Source organism: Amphiprion ocellaris, chromosome 15 (genome assembly GCF_022539595.1).
Source record: "Amphiprion ocellaris isolate individual 3 ecotype Okinawa chromosome 15, ASM2253959v1, whole genome shotgun sequence".
In the NCBI taxonomy this organism is placed as follows: domain Eukaryota; kingdom Metazoa; phylum Chordata; class Actinopteri; family Pomacentridae; genus Amphiprion; species Amphiprion ocellaris.
In genome coordinates, this window is record NC_072780.1 from 60,733 (window position 1) to 84,892 (window position 24,160).

At 39.4% G+C, this 24,160-nt stretch overlaps 1 protein-coding gene across 1 annotated transcript; it reads right to left on the reverse strand.

The window, feature by feature from the left end:
• Window positions 1-560: 560 nt before the first annotated feature.
• skic2 (SKI2 subunit of superkiller complex) lies at window positions 561-24,113 on the reverse strand. Its single transcript, XM_023271261.3, has 29 exons — window positions 24,022-24,113; window positions 23,553-23,671; window positions 22,028-22,149; window positions 21,324-21,441; window positions 21,024-21,138; window positions 20,828-20,902; window positions 20,669-20,722; window positions 20,376-20,536; window positions 19,602-19,757; window positions 19,267-19,412; window positions 17,914-18,060; window positions 17,739-17,823; window positions 17,543-17,649; window positions 17,272-17,418; window positions 16,636-16,732; window positions 16,326-16,538; window positions 13,290-13,400; window positions 13,056-13,167; window positions 12,792-12,910; window positions 9,682-9,813; window positions 8,798-8,935; window positions 8,614-8,718; window positions 7,989-8,118; window positions 7,775-7,901; window positions 6,488-6,698; window positions 4,234-4,344; window positions 3,305-3,523; window positions 1,712-1,852; window positions 561-944 (listed from the first exon to the last, which is right to left on the reverse strand). Exons 1-29 carry the CDS (start codon window positions 24,032-24,034, stop codon window positions 744-746), a joined length of 3,732 nt encoding a protein of 1,243 aa, XP_023127029.1. The 5' UTR covers window positions 24,035-24,113; the 3' UTR covers window positions 561-743.
• Between the last annotated feature and the right edge of the window lie 47 nt (window positions 24,114-24,160).

Sequence of the window (24,160 nt, forward strand, 5' to 3'; positions counted from 1 at the left end):
GTCAACACATCAACACAACATCCTTGTGATCCCAGGAAAGAGTAACCAGCTTTCCTCTGTCTTTCCTTGATGTAGGGCTTCTTCCTGCCCTGTGTGACTTCAGACCAGCTTCAACAAGTCGCTTTCCAACTGTCCTTGTCCAACAAGTCCTATTTCTCCACAGTATCCACTAATTTTAAGGTCCCTGGAGGTCTGAGGATGATTCCTGACAGGAACGGATGAGTGACGGTCATCTGGTGGGTAGGAAGATGTTTCCTGACCAGCTAGCAGTTTGGTAGAACCATGTTCAGGTTGTTTTTTTCTTGGTGCAGTGCTGCTGATGACATGAAATGTCCTCTTATATACCCTGGGAATACAATGAAGCTGAAGCATGTCAAATAGGACATAAAGTATTATGTAATCAGCTGCATTTTTTTGTCATGTTCATTGTATTCTTCAGGTAATGGACCTTTAGTTGTACCAGGCATTAAAATGAACAAGAAATTGAAGAAAACAAGGATGGTCTAATCATTTTTTACAAGACTGCATAAATTGAATAATCTGCTCAAACAGAACAAAAACAGGGTTGTCAATACAGATTTTATTCCTGTACAATAAATTACAATCCACGTTTCCATGCTTGTTTGGCCTGTTGGTTAAAATCAGTCCCTTCTTCATGGTTTTCATGTAAACATCAAGGCACACATCCACCTCCCCCGTCTGCATCTCCGTCTTTCTTTCTTTCCAGCGTCCTCCTGAGTGTCTCAGTGGGTGTAGAGGGAGGCAGTGAAGACGATGTCCCTGCGGATGGACAGCGATGCCTTCTCCATCTTGCTGCCCAGGACCGAGTCTCCCACGATGCGGGCGGCCTGACGGACCTCCTTCAGCACCTCGTCCAGCCGCTGGATGCAGCGGACCACCGTTCCCTCCTGGACGTCCGTCAGCAGGGCGATCTCTGCGAAGGGCTGGGAAGAAGAGGACGAGGTGTTTTAGAAATGTTCTAACCAAACTATCAATAAACCGTTAAATCTGTTGAGTAAAGCCAGGATTGTTCCTAAAAGCAGTAAAAACGAGGCTTACAGCAATTATCGGTCTGATTGATTTTCAGGCCGATAATGGGCATTTTCCCCAGTTATTGGTATCTGTATTTTTATTGATCAATAACTGATAAATAAATGCGCTACTTCATTTATTGATAATCAATTGATAAAAATACAGATACTGATAATTGGGGAAAAATGTCAAATATCGACCTAATAATTGACCAGGCTGATAATTGGTATAAACCTAGTTTTTACTGCATTTTACTTCACTTACAGAATGTCTTATGAGATGAATCCTCACTTTATCCTCACTCTTTTTTTCAGGGCAATTTGTGGCTGCCATTTAACCTACCTAGCTGTTAGCATAGCCATAGCCACTGTGAGAGAAGCTAATTTCCTGGTTTGTGTTTCTTGTTTGGTTTTTGCTGCAAAAAAAAAAAACAAACGGTATCGCAGGAGATCACCTGGACATCTAGACAGTGTGTTTCAACCTTGATGAAATGGTTCCTGGTGTGTTTTATCCTCTTTCTATTGGCTAGCAGTATGTTTCAGCCCATTAAACTGACTCCCAGCATGTTGTAGTCTACAAACTTTATGATACAATCCTTGAAATCCGTCAGCTACGTCTCGACACCGTCACTTTTCGTGCCCTGATCACATCCATATGCCAATATCACGTTAAACCTCACCATGCCTCTGGCCCAGCAGTACACCACCTCCGTCAGGCCAAACTTGAACTGGCCCACAAACTCCTCAGCTGTCTGAGGGATCCCACATTCCCTCTGCAGCTCCCCGATCCGCTGGGCTACGGACAGCACCTTATCGATGCCCTGGAAGGGAAAGGAAGGGAACAGATGAACGGCTGGATGGGATAAAAAGGGGTGTAAAAAAAAAAAAACTGTCCGACACACACATTTCAGTTTTACAAGCTGCTCCTCGCTTCACATTAACGGGGTGACCTTGTCATCTATGTCCAGGAAATCTGTTCCACAAACTGTGCTGTGGTGTTTCGGCTGCTTTTTGACAGCAAGCCTTAGAAATCGCTACTTAAGTCATGATTAATTCAAGCCCTCATAAAGCACTTTCATGTCGGGGCAGCTCTGCACACTGACGCAGCAAAGGAGGATGAGTGATTTACTCGGTGATGGGGATGACTCAGGTGGAGTGTTCTTGTCCTTTCTGCAGGATGTTAGGCTTCAAGTCTGAGTGACTTTGTGAGTGAAGTCTACACAGTGTGTCACATCATGTCCACTCGCTTTAACCTTCTGAGCAGTTTCTGGGCATTTTACTTGCTCCTGTCACATTTTTATTCGCTGTGGGCTCATTTTTCACTGCAATAAAAACTCCTGCACCTCTATGGAAACAGAACAACCATGACTAGAAGTAGAGAGAACTAAGGAATGTCTTTTGTGCAGAATGACAAAGCTGTAAAATTAAAAAAAAAAGAAAAACTAAATTAGATTTTTATTTTAAAAAACTGAAGAAGAATTTAATCAACATGTCTCATCCTCATATTTGCAAAGAAACATCTTAAATATTTAAAAAGTTAACCTCCATCAACTAGCAGCTGATCAATCACGGCCATCAAGCATCATTTAGGACTTATACTAGGCAAAAATGCTAAATTAACCCTCGTGTCGTCCTGCGGGTCAAATTTGACCAGTTTTAAAGTTTGAAAATGTGGGGAAAAAAAATAAAAAATTTTCACAGTGAAACTTGTGATGTCCACATTTTCAACATGTTTGGGAAATCTTTGAACACTTTGGTGGAAAAAAAAATGTTAAAAATGTTTCTTAAGAAAATTCAGAAAAAAAAAACAACCAAAGTCCAGCGAATGTGGCTGGCTTTTGGTTGATTTTTTGTGAATGTTCTTAAAGAAAATATTAGAAGTTTAACTGATATATATGGAATCATTTTAGATATTTTTAGGATTTTTTTGGGGAGATTTTTACTCATTTTTTGAAAATATTTACAAGAATTTTCTTGCCAAATTTGGGGGATTTTTTTAAATAAAAGTTTTAAGGGAAACTTTTAAGAAATTATTGGAATTTTCTTCTTGAAGGTTTTGCAAATTTTCAGAAATTTGGGGAATTTTTTTTGTAGAATTTTTGGATTTTTTTTCAGACAAGGAAACAATATTTTTTGGTGCCTGTAAATGAGGACAACAGGAGGATTAAAGGTAACGCGTCTTTTAATCTTAGTCCCGACTTTGAGCTTCAGATGGTTAATATCTGTGCTTTTCATGACAAACAATCAAAAAAAAATCACAACTTCTTCCTCACCTCCTGCAGCGTGTTGGTGATGTGTGGCTCCACCTGAGTGTTCTGGGTAAAAACCAAACAGGACAGCAGGGCGGCGCTCTCCTCCGGCGCCAGCGGACTCAGGACGTTCTCAAACAGCAGCTCGGTCAGCAGCAGCTCGTGGCTGCTGATCTGACAGGCCACTCGACCTTTGAGCTGCACGGCTCCACTGCTGTCCACGTACTGGAGAGACTGAAGGACCTGAAGGAGACGAGAAGCTCTGAGTGTTTGATCCGGATCAGTCGAGGTGAACTTACAACGAGCTGCTGGTAAATGGAAATCAACCATAATCATCCCTCTGTTCAAAGACGGCTCTGGCTCTGATCCACAGCGGTAACAGGTCACTCTCCATCCTGCCTTGATTGGCCTTTTCTTTCCCCCTCCTTCTTTCTTTTTCCTTTCTTCCTTCTTTTTCCTTTTATCCTTCCGCTTCCATCCTTCTTTGTAATTCCTTCCTTCCTTTCCTCTTTCTTCCTTCCTTCCATCCATCTTTTTCCTTCCTTCCTTCCTCTTTCGTCTTCCTTCCTTCTGACCTTATTTCTTTCTTTCTTCCTTCCATCCTTCTTTTTCCATCCTTCCTTCCTTATTCCTTCCCCTTCCATCCTTCTCCTTCCCCTTCCTTCCTTCCTTCTCTCTCTCCTTCCTTCCTTCCTTCCTTCCTCTCCCTTCCTTCTGACCTTATTTTCTTCCCTCCTTCCTACTTTTTCCTTCCTTCCTTCTTTCTTTTTCCTTCCTTCCTTCCTTCCTTCCTTCGTTGCTTCCTTTTCATCCTTCCTTCCTTCGTTCCTTTTTCATCCTTCCTTCCTTCATGTGACCTTATTCCTTCCTTCCTTCCTTCCTTCAAAATTCATACTATTTACTATTCTTTTAATTATTTTTGGGCCTGTGACAGAAACACTCTGAATCCAAACCTTGATCCTCTGGTGGTATTCCGGCAGCAGACTCAGCGACTGATCAGACACCAGGAATCTCAGCCGGTCCAACTCGTCCTCGACACTCATCCTCTCCTGAACCCGAGCGAACTGAAACAGAAACACAAACGTTATACTCCACCTGACTATACAGCAGCACTACTGCAGCACTCCACCTGATTTCAGAGAAACGCTGCTTATTGTTGCTCTCATTTCCGTCACACAGGAGCATTTCGGTTCATACAGAAACCCGCCGAGTTTAATTAACAGCTTGCATTGTGCCATCTACTGCGTTAACCATTGATTTCTAATAGCCACAGTGTTGAATCCAGACACAGGAAGGTGTGAATGTACAATGAGTGAGTAAGAGCTCGCTATCCTGCAGTAATGAGGAGCTTCATGAATGTGAGTGAAGCTGAGCTGCAGCTATGAGCCTATATGTTTAATTATAGAAAGCATCTTATCTGCTCAGTGATGCTGCCACGGCGACAGGATAAGACAACAGAGAGGCAGCAGAGATCTCAGGGTGGAGTTCTGATGTTAATATTTTTTTAAAAATAGAGGAGAAATGATGGAAGGACTAAAGAAAACTGGTGCTGCAATGAAAAGGGAGAAATGAGAGATGGCATGAAAGGGGGAACAACTGTGAAATAAGTGTGTTATGTAAGGGTTTGATGGTAATTAGCTGCATAAATATTCAACTGCTGCACAAAAGGGATCTGATGTCTTTATTAGCAAACAGTGAAACACTTGTCTTATTGTTCCAGTTTGAGGAGCATCTCAGAAACATAAATAACTTAGAAAGAGTGCTTTCTTGGAGGATGAGATCAGTGATTGAAAACATCAACGGCAGCAGCCGTGAATCTGTGATTTCAGAAAAGATTAAACTGATTTACATGGATGATCTGGAGACTTAGTCCAACCTTAAACATAACCAGCCTGACCACAAACCTCTGAACCTTAAAAAGTTTAAAAAAACAACCAAAATGACAAAAATCTGAAAAAAGCGTCAGATTGTTGACTTTCTCATGCTCATATGGAAAAAAGCACAATCAAATCTAAGCCTAAAATTAGAATATATGATGAAAATCACTTATCTATAAATTTAATTTAAAAAACAACAGTTGCTTTTACTCATTTTGTAAAAAACAAAAAATTCTGAGCTCTGTAGTGGAACTGAGAAACCTTTAGTGACTCACCTGCGACCAAAAGTGATGAAACAAAATTCAGGGACCTTTTTGGCAGATATGTGTTTTCATAATATAATATAGAACAGTGTAATATAGTCAGACAAAAAAGACAAAAAAACAAGACAAAATATGACAAAAATGAGACACAAAGTTTAAAAAAAGACATTAAATGACAAAAAAAATGAGACAAATGATACAAAACAAAACAAAAAAGAGACAAAAAATTACACAGATGACACAAACGAGATCAAAAATGACAAAAGTGAGAAACAAAATGACAAAAAAGTAGACAAACAGCACAAACGAGACAAAAAACACACAAAACGATACGCAAAACAATGAATAAAGCAAAACACAAAATGACAAAAATGAGACAAAAAAACACAAGTGAGACAAAGAGGAAACACTAAATGACAAAAACGAGAAACAAAATGACAAAAATATGAGACAAACGACACAAGTCAGACAACAAAACAACAAAAACAAGATAAAATATTACTAAAATGAGGCACAAAATGGCAAAAGAACAATGAACAATCTAGTATTTTACTTTACTGATCAAAACAACTGGTCATAGTCTAGAAATTATTTTAAATTTATAGTTTTACTAATTTACAATCTACAGTTAATGTCTTCTCTGGAATTTTTAAACTTTGAGGGCCGGATTGGAGCCTCTGGAGGACTGCTTTTGGCCCACAGGCCGCATGTTTGACGCCCCTGGTACAGAATCAAATTAAAAACATAAATAGTTGACTGTAAAGTCACCATTTTTTCCAGTGTTAATAACACTGACTGGCATTTGGAAAAGTATTGTACATGTGGATTTCATTTTTTAAAAATTCTGTAAAACAAATAAAAACATTCAGTGTTGATTATTTTCATTTTGTTCTGATTTGTGGCATTACAGATGCATCATACTGCACAGAAACTCCTGTCCAGACGGTTAAAACATGCATTCATCTGAAGATTGAATGATTTCTGATAACTGGGGAACTTGTTTTGTTTTGTTGTAAACAGATTAAGATCCACAACACGACAGCTACCTGGACCACACCAACACTCACCTGTTCTCCAAAAGTGGGAGAGTGGATGCAGTTGAACTCCCTGAGGCTGTCCTGCAGCACTCGGAGCCTCATGGAGCCTTCCACCACATCCACGCTCTTCAGCTGGAGGTCGTTCACGGGGTCCAGGGTCGCCATGCTGCCGGGGTTCGCCTCGGCCAATCGCAGCAGCTCCTGCGCCGCCGTGGAGATGGCCTGGCCGGGAGGGTCGAGCCTAAAAGAGCAAGATTTGGTAATAAAAATGGTGAAAAAAGAAGACTGGACACAGAGAGAAGGAAGTGCTGAGCAGTATGTGACAAATGCTGAAATACAACGGTTTAAATTATTATGGAAACAATCACTTGTTAATAAAAAATGACTGGGTATCACTAAAATGTAAACTAAATAACCATCTGAATTTATTACCAAACACCTTCTAATTAGCTAAACAATCATAAAATGAGCTCATGAAGAAATACTTTGGATTGTGTTCTTTTTATTAAGTTGAGACAATCATGACAGATATTTCTTTTTTTTGCAATAAATCACATTTATATGGAAAATAACTAATTATATCTGTGCCCCAGAAATCCCTTTCCACTAAGTTCCCCATTACAAAAACACCTCTCCAGGAAGTGTGTTAATTCCAGATCACATGACCTGCTCATTTTGTTTGTCTGTGGTCATTTTCAGTTCGTTTTGTGAGCATTTTAGGTATTTTTGTGGTCATTTTGTGCATTTTTGTGGCCCGTTTTCATCTGTTTGTGATCATTTTAGGTGTTTTTGTGGTCATTTTGTGTGTCTCTCATCATTTTGGGGTTTTTTATATGATAATTACGTGTCTCACTGAGTCACTTTGTGTTTTTCTGTGGTCATTTTGTGCCATTTTTTTTAATCATTTTGTGCGTTTTTGAGGTTGTTTTGTGTGTCTTTGTGCTCAATTTGTTTCTTTTGTGGTCATTTTCGGCCCATTTTGTGGGCATTTTAGGCTTTTTTTGAGGTCATTTTGTGCATTTTACTACAATATCTTTATAAATAACTTTCAATTTCACTCAATTATATAATATTTAGAATAATCTTTCTCTAAAAATGCCATGAGGTGTTTGGTTATAGGCGGCCATGTTGATTTTAGGCCTGAAAACAGTAAAAATGTCAACTATGATACCTGAATTTTTCAAATTCAAAAAGTCCTACAATTGCTCCATAGAGCTACTACTAGTCAGAAACTTTATGAGGCTCCTTTAAATGAATATGTGCAAATTGACACCGTGTTTTCTTAAGTGAAGATATAAACAAGAAATGCTGACGTACTTGAATCGTGGTTGTTGCCTCTTGTTGTAGTTGTCGATGATCCTGTCTGGAATCACTTTGAGGGTTTTGACTGTGATGGCCATGATGTCCTGAAGCTTCAACTTCTGCACCGTGTGGCTGCAGGGCCCTGAAGAAAAACAAAGAAAGAAACAGTCAAACTCTGTGCAAGTTGGTGCAGAAGCGTCGACACCTGCACCCGAAGCCGTCGACCTACCCTCAGGTACGAACAGAGCCGTGTTGTAGAGGTGAGGCAGGGCGGCGTGGCCTCCTCCGTCCCCTTCCTCGTTGCCTTTCTCGCAGATAATGAGAGCCGTGAAGGTGCGATTCACAGAGTCGTTGGACACCTGCCACAGAGGAGACAGATGTGGGAACAGGAAACACAGCGGTAGCTCAGTTTAGCAGGGCTGACGTGTCGGATTCTCCCCACAACCGATACACATGCAATCACCTGTCCAGGTTGACTGGATGTCTACTCAACAAGTTTAACCCTCGTGTCGTGCTGTGGGTCAAAACTGACTCATTTAAAAGTTTGAAAATGTGGAGAAAAAAAAAAATTTCACAGTGAAACTTCTGATGTCCACATTTTCTACATTTTTGGAAATCTTTCAACATATTTTGTTGGAAAAAAAGAAATGTTAAAAATGTTTCTTAAGAAGAATGATGGTTTGTAAAAGCCAAGCGTGATCCTTCCAAACACACATGAACATGTATGTGTCAGGGACCTGGTCTGCGAATTAGCTGTTAGCTATTGACCTATGAACATGACATCGGTTATTGTAATAATGCTTCTTGTTCTGTCCCTATTAAATAAATGTATAAATAAATAAACACACACCCACCTGCAGGATAACTCCTAAGGCGTTGAGATGCTGTTTGTTGTTGACCACGATGACCCGACCCACAGACAGAGCTTTCAGGCCGTTCACAGACTCCAGAATAGCGCGCTGGAATTAAGACGGTGATGTAGACGATGAAGAAGCAGCTGGTTGAGGCTGAATGAATCTGATCTGTTATAAAACGTACCTGCAGGGCTTCTGTGGTGGCTCGCAGCTCCGTCACCGTGTGGTAGTACGGCAACATATCAGACAGCTGGCCTTCAGTGTCCAGAGGAGACAGGGTGGACAGCGTCTGCTTCAGCTGGATGATCTTCTTCTCATGGGCCTGAAGCAGGAGGAAGATCAGTTTGCTGTAGTGGGGTGTTTATTGGTATTCCAGCATACGGTAGGAAGGTAAGCCGACCAAGAATATTTGCAAAGACAGCTGAGGTTCAAAAGGTGGTGAATCAAGGGGTCTGGCAGACAGTAACAAATAGCAAAAGATGAAAGAATTGTGGATAACCGTGGGAAATGGGATGAAGGAGTGACACTAGAAGGTATCTGTAGCAGAAGGTTTGCTATTTTCTTTACTATGACTTAAAAAAGACAGAAAAGAGCAAAGAGATTAGAGAGAAACAAATGGCAGCAACAATGAAATGAGGCTGTAACTGCAACAGAAAACCTACATTTATTACTGATTCTATATTCTAGCAGTTTTAACAGCCTGTATTGTTACTTCTTAAACCTCTCTCTACCATAGACTCTTAATCTCTGCATCACATTAACGCACAGCTTTTAAATCTGATTATTATTGTCCTTTTACACATTTCAAGTTGTTTACATGACATACTTTGTAACTTTGCACATTCTCAGGTGACTAAGGTCACATTTCTATGCATTGGAAGCATTTCTGTTAGTTTCTGTAACTCATAATTCTCTTGAATTTCCCTCGGGACTAATAAAGTATCTATCTATCTATCTATAGTCCATCCGTCCATCCGTCCGTCCGTCCATCCATCCATCCATCGGCACTGAATCACTCCTGATTGTGATTGTGATTAAGCTGTTTTTTCCTCTACTGGAGTTTGTTACCTGAGTGTCTCTGTGGCTTTCAGAGAAGCTCCTCCTCATCATGTCGGTCACCCGGAGAGCTTCAACTCGCAGCAGGTTGAGGATCATGGTGTAGGTGAGTCTGAACTGGGACTGGAGGACGGTAGGTTTACCCTGAGACAGACGGGGGAAGTGAGCACGGAAATATCACTTAGTTGTGGGATGATTTTTTAATTTAAGTGTCAAAAACTGAAGTAAATCAGTCCTGAGTGATGTAAAGGACAGATAACAGAACTTATTGTGGTGCTGCAGCTGATGATACCATGGAATCTTTCTGGAGAGTAGTCTGATATTTTACAGAAACCATCGATGTGATTTCTAAAAGTTAGGAGATGTTTCTTCAACTCTTAACTAAATCAACCCTCTGAACTCTAAAACTTGCCAGCATGTTTGAAAAGATTTGCCAAAATTACAAATTTTTTCATGAGCAGAAACTGTAAAAACGGAAGAATCATCAGATTTTCAACTTTCCTCGAACTAATCATGTGTGACTTCTGGTTCTGTCTGAAAGTTTTAACCAAATCTAAGCCTAAAATTTCATTAAACAATTGTTCAAAAACATCTTTATATATATATATATATATATATATATATATATCATTAAAAACTGGCCAAAACAGCAACAAGCATTGAGGAGACAAGTGTGGCAGAGCCACCATTTTACCCCCATTATCGGTAGCAGAAACTCAACTTTAGTTTATGGTTCTTATTTTAAAAAAAACTTTATGGTGCAGTGACAAATGAGCCCACAGCAAGTAAAAATGTGACAGGAGCAAAGAAAGAAACAGAAACTGCTTTCAGTTTAGAAGGTTAAAAGTGCAAAGATGTGCTGGTTTCATATTGTGTGATTTATGAAGTGAAGGTGCATTTACAACAGACTGACTATTTTTAGTTGAGTATAAAGTAAATCTCTGACTCTCAAAAATCAATATTATCAGCCTCAGAAGTCCAGCAACATTTAAGAAAAGACTACAGAAAAAAAAAAAAAAAATTCTACACCATCTGAAGACGAGGAGGCTCTGGCTTTTACTGCATTTATTCGAGAAGATAAAGCTCCTCTCAGAGAAAAAAAGCAAATAAAAGGAAAATGATTTGTGTTGCAGAGCTTACTGAAATCAAAACGCTTCTATCAAAACTGGCACGGAGAAAGGCTGAGTTAAAATAGCCCACTCAGCTGTGTAATTAAATGTTAAATGAGTAACTCGCCGTACAACACCTTCTTTGAATCCGAGACAAAACAAACAAGAGGCTGATCTCCGCTCCAGACATCTGCACGCAAAAACACAAAATCTTACCAAGTCTATTTGTCTTATTTTTAGTCAAATGTTTCATCCCACTTGATTTAAGATAAATTCACTTAACAAGAGACATTTCAGCCGATGGAGGGACTTGTTTTAAGACAATGCATCTTAAATATCTTGTTAAGTCAAACAATCTTGAAATGATCTTGTTTTGAGTTGAATTTTACAAGAAAACTCAAAATAAGTTTAACCCTCGTGTCGTCCTGCAGATCAAAATCACCCGTTTGAAAGTCTGAAAATGTGGAAAAAAAAAAATTCACAGTGAAACGTCTCAAGCAAGCATAAGTTATGGCAACTGGACTAACCTCGTGTGAGTCGAAAACGTTTCACCTCTCATCCAAGAGGCTTCTTCAGTTCTGAAAGCCTGGTGGGGAGTACCAGATATTTATCCACCAGGAGGGTGGTGGCAAAAACAAGTGGACAAAGACCCGAAACCAATAGACTCGTTAGGAGTCGTTAGCCTTTGATGGGCGGTCGTTACCCCTCCCAGCCCTCTAGGAGGGTGGTTGGGGGTCACCTGACTGCAGGTGGGACAGATGGCTGCACCTCCTTGGGAGGGCTCTAAGAACGGCGTTGTAAGTGGGAGACAAGTGGTGTCTGAGGCCCCCTCCTCTGTTCAAAGATGGCCGTTCTAGTTTGACATGAATGGCTTTGAATGGAGAGGGGTAAAAGAAGCCAGGGGACCGCCCATCAAAGGCTAACGACTCCTAACGAGTCTATTGGTTTCGGGTCTTTGTCCACTTGTTTTTGCCACCACCCTCCTGGTGGATAAATATCTGGTACTCCCCACCAGGCTTTCAGAACTGAAGAAGCCTCTTGGATGAGAGGTGAAACGTTTTCGACTCACACGAGGTTAGTCCAGTTGCCATAACTTATGCTTGCTTGAGACTTATCATGACCTGGATGACTGAGAACATCCACAGATGTATTCACAGTGAAACTTCTGATGTCCACATTTTCAACATTTTTGGGAAATCTTTGAACTTTTGGTGGAAAAAAAGAAATGTTAAAAATATTTCTTAAGAACATTCAGAAAAAAATCAACCAAAATCCAGTGAATTTTGCTGGATTTTGGTTGATTTTTATGTAAATGTTCTTAAAGAAAATATTACAAGTGTTACTGATATATATGTAATCACTAGATATTTTTAGGATTTTTTGGAAGATTTTTACTAATGTTTTGAAAATATTTACAAGAATTTTCTTGGCAAATGTGGGGGATTTATTTAAAATAAAACTTTTAAGGGAAACTTTTAAGGAATTATTGGAATTTTCTTCCTGAAGTTTTTGCAAATTTTCAGAAATTTGGGGAATTTTTTGCTGAATTTTTGGATTTTTTTCAGACAAGGAAACAATATTTTTTGGTGCCTGTAAATGAAGACAACAGGAGGGTTAATACATCTCAAATTAGGAGGTTACATGAAAGGGAAAATCTATTTCTGAGTGAAAGACTGTTAATTGTTTTTTGCATGTCTGGCATATTTTAAGACACCTAAGCTAGACAATCCTGGTAAAATATATCTTAAAATAAGTTTTCCCAGCTAATTTTAAGATCTCACTATTCTAAATATCATACCTTATTTCAAGAAATCTTACCAAGCTATTTTTTACTTGTTCTATTGGCAGATTTTTTCACTTATTTCAACGTAAAAATTGCTTGAAATAAGTTTTTTTTTCTTGTTTTGAGAGGGGCATTTTTTTTTCCAGTGTAGAGGTGGTTTCCAGCAGATTAATAAAAGCAGAATGAAATGTGAACCCAGGTGAAGCACCGCTGTGGTTTCCAGGCCTCACCAGCATCATGACGTGCAGATCTGCCATCTCGTGAACGCCGGCTTTGCACAGGATCATGACCGTCCCAGTGGCGTCCAGACCTCTCCTGCCCGCTCGGCCCGCCATCTGAATGTATTCACCTGAAAGCAGAGTTCAGTTCAGCACATGAAAGAGACACCAGAAACACTTGTTTTTCCTCAACTCCAATTCATCCTGGGAGATGAAAGAGAATAACAAATGTTGCTTCAGATGAAAGCGAGGAAACGCAGACAGCGAGCGTCAGACCTGGCAGCAGGTTTCTGAAGCCGGTCCCGTCGTGTTTCCTGATGCTGTCGAACACCACGGTCCTGGCGGGCATGTTCACTCCCATCGCAAACGTCTCGGTGGCAAACAGCACCTGACAGATGGAAAATACAAGAACACAAAGCACTTATTGTTCTTGTGACTAATACTGCAGCACATCTAAGAGTGACATCTTTTTTTATTTATTTATTTTTTAAATCTTCCCGTTTGACTCACCTTGACGAGACCTCGAGAAAAAAGCATCTCAATGACCTCCTTCAGGATGGGCAGAATCCCGCTGTGATGGATGGCGACTCCTCTTTTCAACAGGTCCCTCATGAGCAAGATCTAAATGAAGGAAGTCTGCAGCTGCATTACTGTATCCTGCTCTTTTTGCACAGAAATATATATTTTTTAATTCAGCATTAATTTATTTACCATTTATTTAATCGTGTTAGTCCCACTGAGATCAGAGATCTCTTTTACAAGGGAGACCTGACCAAGAGGGCAGCAGCATCGTCACGTTAAAAAACAGTGAACAACAGATAAAATGAACAACACTAAAACATGCTCACATGTAACACACCATTAAAGCACACAGACCAGGTAGACTGTAATGATTTCACCAGAACTTTCAACTCATTCAGTGGGTTTAGGTGGGATTTAGGTGGCATTAGGTGCAGAAAACCTAAAGACTTTCTAGCCCAGTTCAGATCGTACTTTGGAGGCGACAAATTTCAGAGTATCCACAGATCGGAGATTGTGACTTACAGGTTTCCTTGTTAAAAGACAAGACAAACAGGAAGGCACAATATCCAGAACGGTTCTGTAAATAAACACCAATGACTGAGCTGTCGGATACTTAAATATGTCCAGTTAACTTTAGAAAAGAGTACACAATGGTGAGCACATCTGATAATGAATCTCAGCCCCCATGGTGCACACCCTTCATATACAACACATCTCTATAGTCAATAACAGGCAAAAAGGTTGTTTCTACCAATTTCTGTTCCATGCAAAAAGAAAAGCAAGACTTATTTCTGTAATAAAATCCTAATAAGAGTTTCAGCTTTTTTTTTAACCATACACTGAATGTGCTCCTTAAAAGACAAATGGTCGTCTATTAAAAATCCTGGATGTTTAAAAGCAGATACCAACTCTATTTGTTGACCATTTCTTGTTAAAATTTTTCCAAACAGTGCTGATCTGGCAGTTTTTGAAGTAGTAAAGAACATACATTTTGTTTTGTCTGCATTTAGAACGAGTTGCAGAGGACAAAGTTGTTCCTGGACTCTATCAGACGCAAGATGTAAACACTGGAAGGCCTCAGCAGGAGCGGATGCTGCTCAGTATATGACAGTGTCATTAGCATAGAAATGAAAAGTTGAGTTTGGAATATTCTGTCCGAGATTATTTATGTAAATGGTGATTAATAATGGCCCCAGCACAGAACCTTGAGGGACGCCCGTTTTTACTTGCAATACCATTGCAAGTGAAAATCTAAATATGACACGCATGCAGTCAACGTGTAAGAACATATGAAGCTTCACTAATGGCATAGCCATGTTTCCCCCTTATTCATCACTCTTAACGTATTTTGTTTTTAATTGTACTTCTATGTCTGTAGTCTGGTGTGCTTTTATGATAATGAAAGTTGTATATTTTAATTGTACTGTGTCTGTAAAAACCCGACTCGGAATGTAGAATTAAAATTTAGCAATAGCTGTAAATTCTCTGTGCAGCACATTAGCTTCACGGCTGCATTGTAATTATGTCAAACCGCACTGTACCAGTCAAATAAAGTAAACCGACATTAAAGTTTAAATGACAAAAAAATGATTTATACTTATGTTTTACTATTCTGTGCTATTTAGTGTCTTTATAATGGATGGGTGGAGCTGAAACCTGCCTGGGATTGTCAACTGTGATGCTAAAGAATTTTTATGTAGTTTATTATTTTAGTGTTTCAGTTTTGGGATCCTTCTTGTTGCTAAATACGAAACCATCTTTTTAAATAAACACATCCTGCAATTATGTGGAATAATTTATTCTAAGCCTGAACTAACCCTGAGTACTTTAACGGAAGTGAAAATTGTGTTTACATCAAACAAACGTTATTAGCAGTACATGTGGAATAAAAGTCAACATCAGAAAGTGGGAACCATGGCAGAAAAGTACACAGATCAAATGACGATATTAATCAATCTGTCTGGATATGTTGCATTTCTGCTTTTAGACAGAGACACGAAGCACCTGGTTGAGTAATTTTATGACTAGCATGCATTAAAGTCCACCTCTGTTATTTGATGAAACTCTTAAAAACTAATTTCTGTGTGTCAGAAGTACTTAATTAGAACTGGTTTCCATAATAATAATCACTTTCTGCCTAAAATAGCTCAGATGCAACTCTGTAAAGATCTATAAAGTCTCTCTATACACTCCCCCATCACACCTCACTGCATCTCAAGCACACCAGCTCACCTACGACAAACACCGTAAAATGATGCTACGCTACACAAAGTTGTAATAGTGAAGTAATTTAGCCATTATTATAAAAACCAACAACCATTTCTGAAAAGGAATAAAAACACAGCAAGTTGACAGGATTGGTTATTTAGTTTTGTAACACATGAAGCTTGAATCTGTGTTTGTCTTTTATGCACTGCAGTTTTAAGGTGGAAATGTTTAGCCATGATGTTTCCTCCAGCACACAGAAAACACCGCATGGAAATGTTAACAAGGTAAACCTCTTGATTCTTTTGTCCCTGTCCAGGTTAGTAAACACCGGATGAGACTGAAACTGTCAATCATGATGATCATGAATTACTCTGCCAGATATTTGATCAGATAACAGATTAATCATTTGGGCGTAAAAATGTAAAAAACAGTAATGGCAATCAAAATTTGAATGGTTCGGGATCTCGGTTTTGAAGATATTTGTGTTAATCTTGCATAAGACAAAAAAAAAGCAAGAAATATTTATATTTGGAGAAAAAAGAGCAAAGAAATGAAGCAATGATATTTATTCTTGTCATATCAGTTAAAATATCTGCTGCTCACAGTTTAATTTCTGTCAGCTGCCTCAAATAAACCCCCTAAACAGAGAATCTTCTTCCTATCCTTCTGTTGTGATGAATACTGCACCTCGGGGAGCTGCTGATGCCAGGCGATGAATAATATTCACATAAAAGAAGAAACTACAATTCAAGCAGAGCGCCCCATCACTTCAGAAAGCAGCCTGTAATAACTGAGGTCCCTGCTGACTGTCTTTACCTGAGGCAGCTGCCGGTCTCCTCCTCGCAGCCGACTCAGGCTCTTCTGGAAGAAGGAGTGGATCTCGGCCTTCTCTATGGAGCTCGTCAGGTCCATGGAGTCCAGCGAGCGGGCGTTTTCGTCACAGCGCGTCCGAGAGAAGGTGAAGGCGACGACTGGCGTCTGCTGCCGCTGGGACAGGAAGTGAAGGAGGGTGAGCCACACCGCTCGGTCCTGGAGGGGAGAAACGCAGAGATGGATCAGAACAACAAACACCAGGATGGGATTAGAGAAATCAAACGGCAGAGACGCGACAGAAGGGAATCGTTACCTGACTAGCCGAGGTGTTCTGAGACGTGTTTTTGGTGCCAAATGATTGGGCGTGTTTGCTGGTGCGCTCCTTCTTGGCATCGACGGCTGCGTAATACCTGAAACACATCTTTGTTTATGAGAAACAGCTCAAAATGCCAAATGAAAAAATGCTTTCAGACGTGTGATGTGGAACATTGTCGGTGTCAGTCAGAGCTCACTTTTCACGACTTCGTTTAGACATAAAAAACACAGAAAATTGAAGTACGCACGCAAATTTGTCATTCAGAAAACTGAAGTAAATCAGTCCTGAGTGATGTAAAGTGTGTGTGTGTGATGTCGTCTCTCTAATCCTTTAATTCTTTTTTTTAACTTGTAATTTTAACCCTCAATTTTGGTCTTTAATTTTCAAACTGCCTAGTTCCCTTGTTTGAGTTGCACGCTAATCTAGTTAATTATTCATTTAATTTATTGTCATTTTGACTATTTATTTTAAATGACTGCTCTGACTTGTCTCCTACAGCGTGTTTGATTACTTCTTCTGTGTGCCTATCTGTTAAGGTTCAGTTGTCTAGTAAGATCACCGACCAATGCAACTTTTTCAGAGAAGTGACCATGATCCATGTCTGAAGGGGTTTTACTTATTGAAACGTCGTACCCTTTAGTGAGGAAGTTTCCTGCAGCGTCCACCAGCAGGAACATCTCTTTCTGGGTCTTGGTGCTGTTTCCGGTGTACAGATAATGCTCCAAAGGCACCGGCCTCTTCAGGGTGCTGATCACGTAAATGTGCCTCTTCTTAATGCGACTGGGGTTGAAAAACGAGAGAGAGGTTTAAAGACGACAAAAATACAACCGATGTTAGGAGCAGATCTGTGTGAGTCTGAGGACTAAAAATAGACGGCAGCCTGATAGCGGAGTGCTGCACCTACCCGATCCACTCGCTAAACTCCAGAGCGTTTGGCACCGTGGCGCTGAGGAGAATGATACTGACGTGATCGGGAAGCATAATCAGAACCTCCTCCCACACAACCCCTCTCTGAGGAAAACAAATGGGAGAGGAAAAAAACAATTAGCCTTGATTTTTTCAGACAACTGGAGGAAAATCTGTGGCGGACTTTCTCCGACCTCGGCGTCGTTGATGTAGTGAACCTCGTCGAAGATCACCCACTCCAAGTCTCTGATGACCTCTGAGCCGTTGTAAAGCATCGACCTGACAGACGACAGCAAAAGACAGGGATCTAGAGACTGCATTTAATAAAAATATCACTAATATTTAACAACCAAGGAGTGTTTTGAGTACCTGAGGATCTCTGTGGTCATGATGAGACAAGAAGATTCAGGGCTGAGCTGCACGTCTCCCGTCAGGAGTCCAACGTCCCCGAAAGTGTTTTTAAAGTCTCTGAACTTCTGATTGGACAAAGCCTTGATAGGAGACGTGTAGATGGTCCTAGAAAACACCAGGGAGAGAATCAAAATGGGAAAAATGTGCAACAATACAATGTACAACAATAACAACATGTAAAGAAAGTCAGTAACTAATCTGCACATCATATGTCTAACTATATATTATCTATAAGATGAAATATTACTTTAATCTCTAAGCCCTTTATCTCAAAAGCCCCCTTTAAAACCTGTTTCATTATATATTTTGTGTTCTTACGACCTGTCAATTTACTCTTAATCTTTATGTAAACTTAAACTGTTAAATGTCTGTCAGTGAGTTTTTCCTGGGTTATGACTTAATTTTCCTAAAAAATAAGTCAAGTAAGAATGCTTCAGAAGAAAATGTTTCTTTCGAAAAAGATAAAGTACCTGGGTCCCATATATTCTATTAAGAAACGCAGTATCTTTGACATCAGGAATGACAGCAATAACAATTATTATCATCATCATCACAGCCACATAACTGATCACAAAAATAACAAAACTAAAGAAATAACTCTCTTGTCTTTTATTGCTTTCTTTAAAGTCTTTCTATATTCAATCCATTTAGCTTCTTCTGTAGAATTTTACAGTCTTTGACTTTAGTACCACCCAGTGGTTGTGTCAAAAGTTAAAATGTAAAGATGTCGAACTGCACTAAAGAAACAAAGACTGAGCTCAAATTCATTCATCTCCTATTGGTTTCAGGTAAACTTTAGGTTGCCATGGAAACCCCTATAAGTAAAAGGTCCACAGCAGTTCAACTAAAACTGTTAACAGCCACAATTTGATTTTGTCACAAAGCATCTTTCATTGTGTCCTTGTTGCTCATTAATAGTAGATTACATTTACTGTTTTATTTCAATGTCTGAATTTTTGTCTTGAATTTCCCTCGGGATTAATATATATATCTATAGTCTATCTATCTGTCTACCCATCTATAGTCTATCTATCCATCTATCATCTTCCTATCTATCCATCCATCCATCCTATGATACTGTACTGTCTTCAAAAAAATCTCAATGCAACAATAAAAGTAGAGTCCATGGCAGTGACATCATGATATCTGATGCATTTACACCTAATTTCTTGAGTTTTTTGTACCATCTTCTAGGTTCATATCTGAGCTAACAGCTGTCTTCAGCAGTTCTTGGAACAACTGGCTGCACAGCTGTACATTTATCCACACAGGGAGGCCAGAGGAAATTAATTTGCACTGACAAACACACACCTTGTCATGTGTTTCTGTGAGAGAGCGATGGCGTACTCGGCGACCACTGTTTTGCCTGCTGATGTGTGCGCGGCTACAAACACAGAGTCGTGAGCCTCCAGCCTCAGCACAGCCTGTTTCTGGAAGACGTCCAGCTCAAACGGCCACTGAAGCAGAGCAGGGCAGAGAAACACATTGGTTAGCGCCGGATGCTCGGCCAAAGTGCTTCCATGTAGTGATTCATCACAGAGACAGTAAATAAATGAGGAGGTGGGAGGGAAGTGTGGCGTTCAGAGACAAACAGAGGCACAAACAGACATGTTTTTAGCTAAGTGGATGATAACTAGAGTCCCCACCTTGAATGCCAGGTTGGGGATGCGTTTATAGAAATCTTCACAGGGCGACGTTACGTCCACAGGAATGGCCCACTTCTGGTTCTCCTCTGGTTTCTCTCCTGGCTTTGATTTCTCTTCTTTTCCTTTTTCTGCAGGAGTCGAGGATGATACAGCATCCTGAAGAAAGAGGAGGAGACACTCAGTGCAGTATAGTCCATCTATCTATCTATCTATCTATCTATCTATCTATCTATCTATCTATAGTCCATCCATCCATCCATCCATCCATCCATCCATCCATCCACTGATAAAACAGAAACTTTCAAACAAAGAGTGATACACTCAGGCACTGACTGGACAACAAAAAATAAATAAATAAAAATTGAGCACTGAAAATAGATTAGGAAAGATTGTTTAATTTACTTATTTACACCAACTTCAATGATCTTGGCCACGTTTATGGAGTTGGAGTCACTGAGAAGCCTGATTAGATTTTGGCAGTGATGCAGCTTATAGTCTGGATCCACAGATTTGTTAAAGATTTCTGTATCATTGCCAGATAGCAGCACGCTGTCACTGTAACCATGACAACAAGTGAACGCTCCGTCAGCTGCCTGCTGATGACCACATGATTGTGATCCTACTACAAATCCATTTTCTTGTTGTAAATGGAAAATGATGCAGATTTGGTGCAGATTCGCGAGTGAAATATGGAGTAGTTAGTGTCAGCTGTAAGCTGAAGAAATGTACTTTAACAGATATAAGTTATATAAGATAAACAAAAAAGTGAAATACCTTGATGCCCAGGTCCTCCAGACTGTTTGTTCTGGGTAGTTTAGATGCTTCTTCCTTTCCTTTGCCTTCCTCCTTCTCCTCTTCCTCAGGTTGCAAATCGGTGATGTCCAGCGTTTCCAGAAGGGACATGAGATTGACTTCCGCCTTGGCTACTTTGGCATCTTCAAGACATGAATTTTAAAAATGAAAACCATTAAATTATTACTTATTATTATTATTATTATTATTATTATTATTATTATTTTAAACTGCGTAGGAATTTTTATTAAACATAAAACAGAATGATATCTAACCTTTGTTAGTGAAGTCCATCCCAGCTTTGAGTCCAGGTGGGATTTTCAGTAAATCTATGAGTAAAGAAAAAGACAATTTCAACCATAAAGTGCTGAAAAGAAACAAGACACTCTCTGACATTGTTCTACAAAGATGCTGATGAAAATGTTAAAAATTACCATTCTCAAAGTCTATTTCCTCCTCCAGCTCAGATTTCTTCTTGATTTGGTCCAGAGTGAGTTCCTCCATTCCTCCTGTAAAAATCAAAACAAATATATGTCAAGAAAATGAAAACACTTCACCAGCAAACATCGGAACTAAAGAAAGAATGCTTAAATTAGTAAAGAGTTTTATTTTTGAATGAACAAATCTCACCGGGGAGGAAGGGGTAGTTGGTGTTGCTTCCTCTGAGGCTCTCTGAAGGAGGTCCAGGCTGCCGCTGTAACGACAGCGAGTTCTTTGCTGACAGGCCGGTGTTCTCCATCAACACCTACAAGTGACGGAAGTAAGGAACAGACCTGAGACTATCACTTAGAGAACTTATAGAACAGGGCATCAGTAAAGTTGCCCTCAAAAATGTTTTACTTTTTTAAAAAATGAGAATAAATCAGCCAAATATAGGCAACAGAATCAGCAGCTGCAGTGTGGTGATGTCTGAAAAGGCCAAAACATGACCTCTGTGAAGTCCAGCAGCATCCCTGTGGTCGGATCTCTGACGACAGAAAGTCCAGAATGAAGCGGCGACGCGGTGCAGTTGAGCAGAGAGTCGACGTTAACATTTCTCTGAGTCACCCTGGTGAAGGAGGCAACACAAAACATTACATATTCTGCAAATAAAAGTCATTAACAGTTCAAAACTTAATAACTAAAACATCTTGTCATTGTCTCTTATTGATAAGTATTGATCTAAATGCTCTAAAGTCACTCTAGAGTTCCCAAACAGGCATGAAATGACAGATTACGGTTCCTTAATTATTCAGTCAAATCAATGAATAGGTCAACAGAGCTGTAACTATGAAGTATTTCAAATGTTGATTAATCTGTTGATTATTTTCTTGAGGAATTTTTTTGGTGTATAAAATATCAGAAAATGGTTAAAAAAAATGCTGAACAGCGTTTCCCACAGAACAAGGTGACAATCTTCAATGTCTTGTTTTGTTTACCATCACAGAGGAGGAAAGAAACCAGAAAATATTCACCTTTAAGGAGTCAGGATTGGAGAATTTAGAGACTAAAACAGATTAACTGATTACCAAAATAGCTGACGATGTATCTAAAAACTGTAAACTAATCGGTTAATCGTTGCAGCCTTGTGGGTCATGGAACTCTGTGTACAGCTTTTGTTTTAGTAGCAACAATGAGAAAATCAACAAACGTACTTGAGAAACTTCTGGAAGGCAACGTCGGTGTCGTGTATTGGAAGCCATGCAGGGTCCCGTAAAAACCGTTTCTCTACTTCTGTCTCCGGGTTCAGGCTGGTGGGAGGAAGGCCATGAGGGAGCTGAGCAGGAAGACATCAGAGATTCAGTAAAAGAGACACAAACCACAGAAACACAACATGAGGTGATACCCCCAACTACATAATTAGTATCTACTATCTGCTAAATCCAAAACACAAGTCAAATTCAGTATGACTAAAATATAGTTAGGAGAACAGATTTTGCCAATGCATATGGACAAAATATACACGTTAAGCAGATATGTTGTCTTTTAATCAAAGGTCTAAATGGCACCAACAGAGAAAAAACAAGTGTGGAATGTAAATAGTCAAATATTAATATTAAGTAGAGTCACCATTTTTCCCCAGTATTTTAAAAACAAGTGAGAAAAAATGCTGTACATGTTGATTCCAGCTATTTTTTCCCCATTTTTTGTAAATCAATCTTCATAGAATTGTATGCAGTTTTTATGATTTATAACAATATACCCGTGTTGTACTACACATGAGACATCACTGAGTTAACTCTACTTCTAGTCAATGTTGGGCTGTTTTCATAGAGCTGCAGGACTTTATTTTGCAGGGAAAACAGTGCAGAAAAAGGCTCAGAAATTGCTTGGAGGAGAGAAAGTTAATAAACTTTTGAAAGCCAAATCTTTCATAAACAATTGACACCGCAACCCTTCATGAGACGGAATGGTTTTACTGAATGAATGAATGGTTTATTTTGGTTACAATATTACAGAACAATAATTTCATTTTGTGCATTCAGCCAACAAAGAATTACTATACATTCTTATGGTAAACATTCATTTTTTTCCTCACAAAAAAGGAAAAAAAAGAAAAAAATTAAACAAGCTCTGTAGCCAAAAAAGGAATAGGCTGAAGCCGAGGCTTATTTTGCCTGTCCTGTACAATCCATAAAATAACCCAGAATAACAGTAAAACAAGAAATATCAGACAAACAGAAAAAACAAAACAACATTTACTCTAAATTATTCTTCGCAATCATTTCACATCTCAGTCATTTTACCTTTCAATGCTTTTTTGAAACTCAACAGAGATCTACAGTTTCAAATCATCACTAAGTCCATCCCGTAATATAACTCCCAAATATGAAACACATCTGTATTTAACATCAGGTCTCACATTACCTCTTTCAAAGACACCCAGCCCTCTTAAATTATATATTGTTTTTTCTTACTTTAAAAAAATGTTGAATACAGGTGGGAAGACTTTTAGTCTTTACTCGAAATAGTATTTCTAATGTTTTTAGGAATACAATAGCGAAAAAAAATTAAGTTACAAGACTCTATAAATAGTTTATTAGTAGTTTCACAATAGGAAGCTGTATTTATTATTCTAATAACTCTTTTCTGGAGTTTAATTACAGACCAACACAATATGACATATATGGCATTAGTAATGAGAAATACAATATATGCAGCTTGTTTTCTTGGACTCACTGTGCTCTGTGGAGGTAAAGCCTGGCCAGGTATGGGGTGTGTGATGAGCTCAAACCTGCCTGAGCATCCCATCTCCAGCAGGGACAGCGGCAGGTCCATGGGGCCCGCAGGGGGCACATCTGCAGAAACAACAACACAGTCTGAATGGACTAAAACACACTAAAGATGGTCCAAATCCATGCAGGCTGCAGCCAGACAGAAGTGTCCTTCAAACCAACTTAACCATCTGGATGTATGTGTTCAACAAAGACCGAACATACATGATTAGAATTACTGGCTAACTGTCTAAATATGAAATCTGTGAGCCCTGACAGTTCTGAATGAAGCCCTGGTTGACAGAAAGCTGGCTACTCTGTTAGCCACATCATCATAAACTACACCAGCAACACGCGTTAGCTAAAAGAAACGCTTTTCAATTGCATGTAAATATTTAAGGAGTCAACGTGACATTAAATAAACCACAGCTTACTAATTCTGTCCATGGCCCCGTTCAGGAGTGAAAGCTAAAAGTTGCCACCAAGTCGTTGCTGCTGTCGACTCGGAAGTTGCTAAAATCGGAAATCGGAAGTTGCTAACAAATGAGCTAGCTAGCGCCGACAAAGGAACAA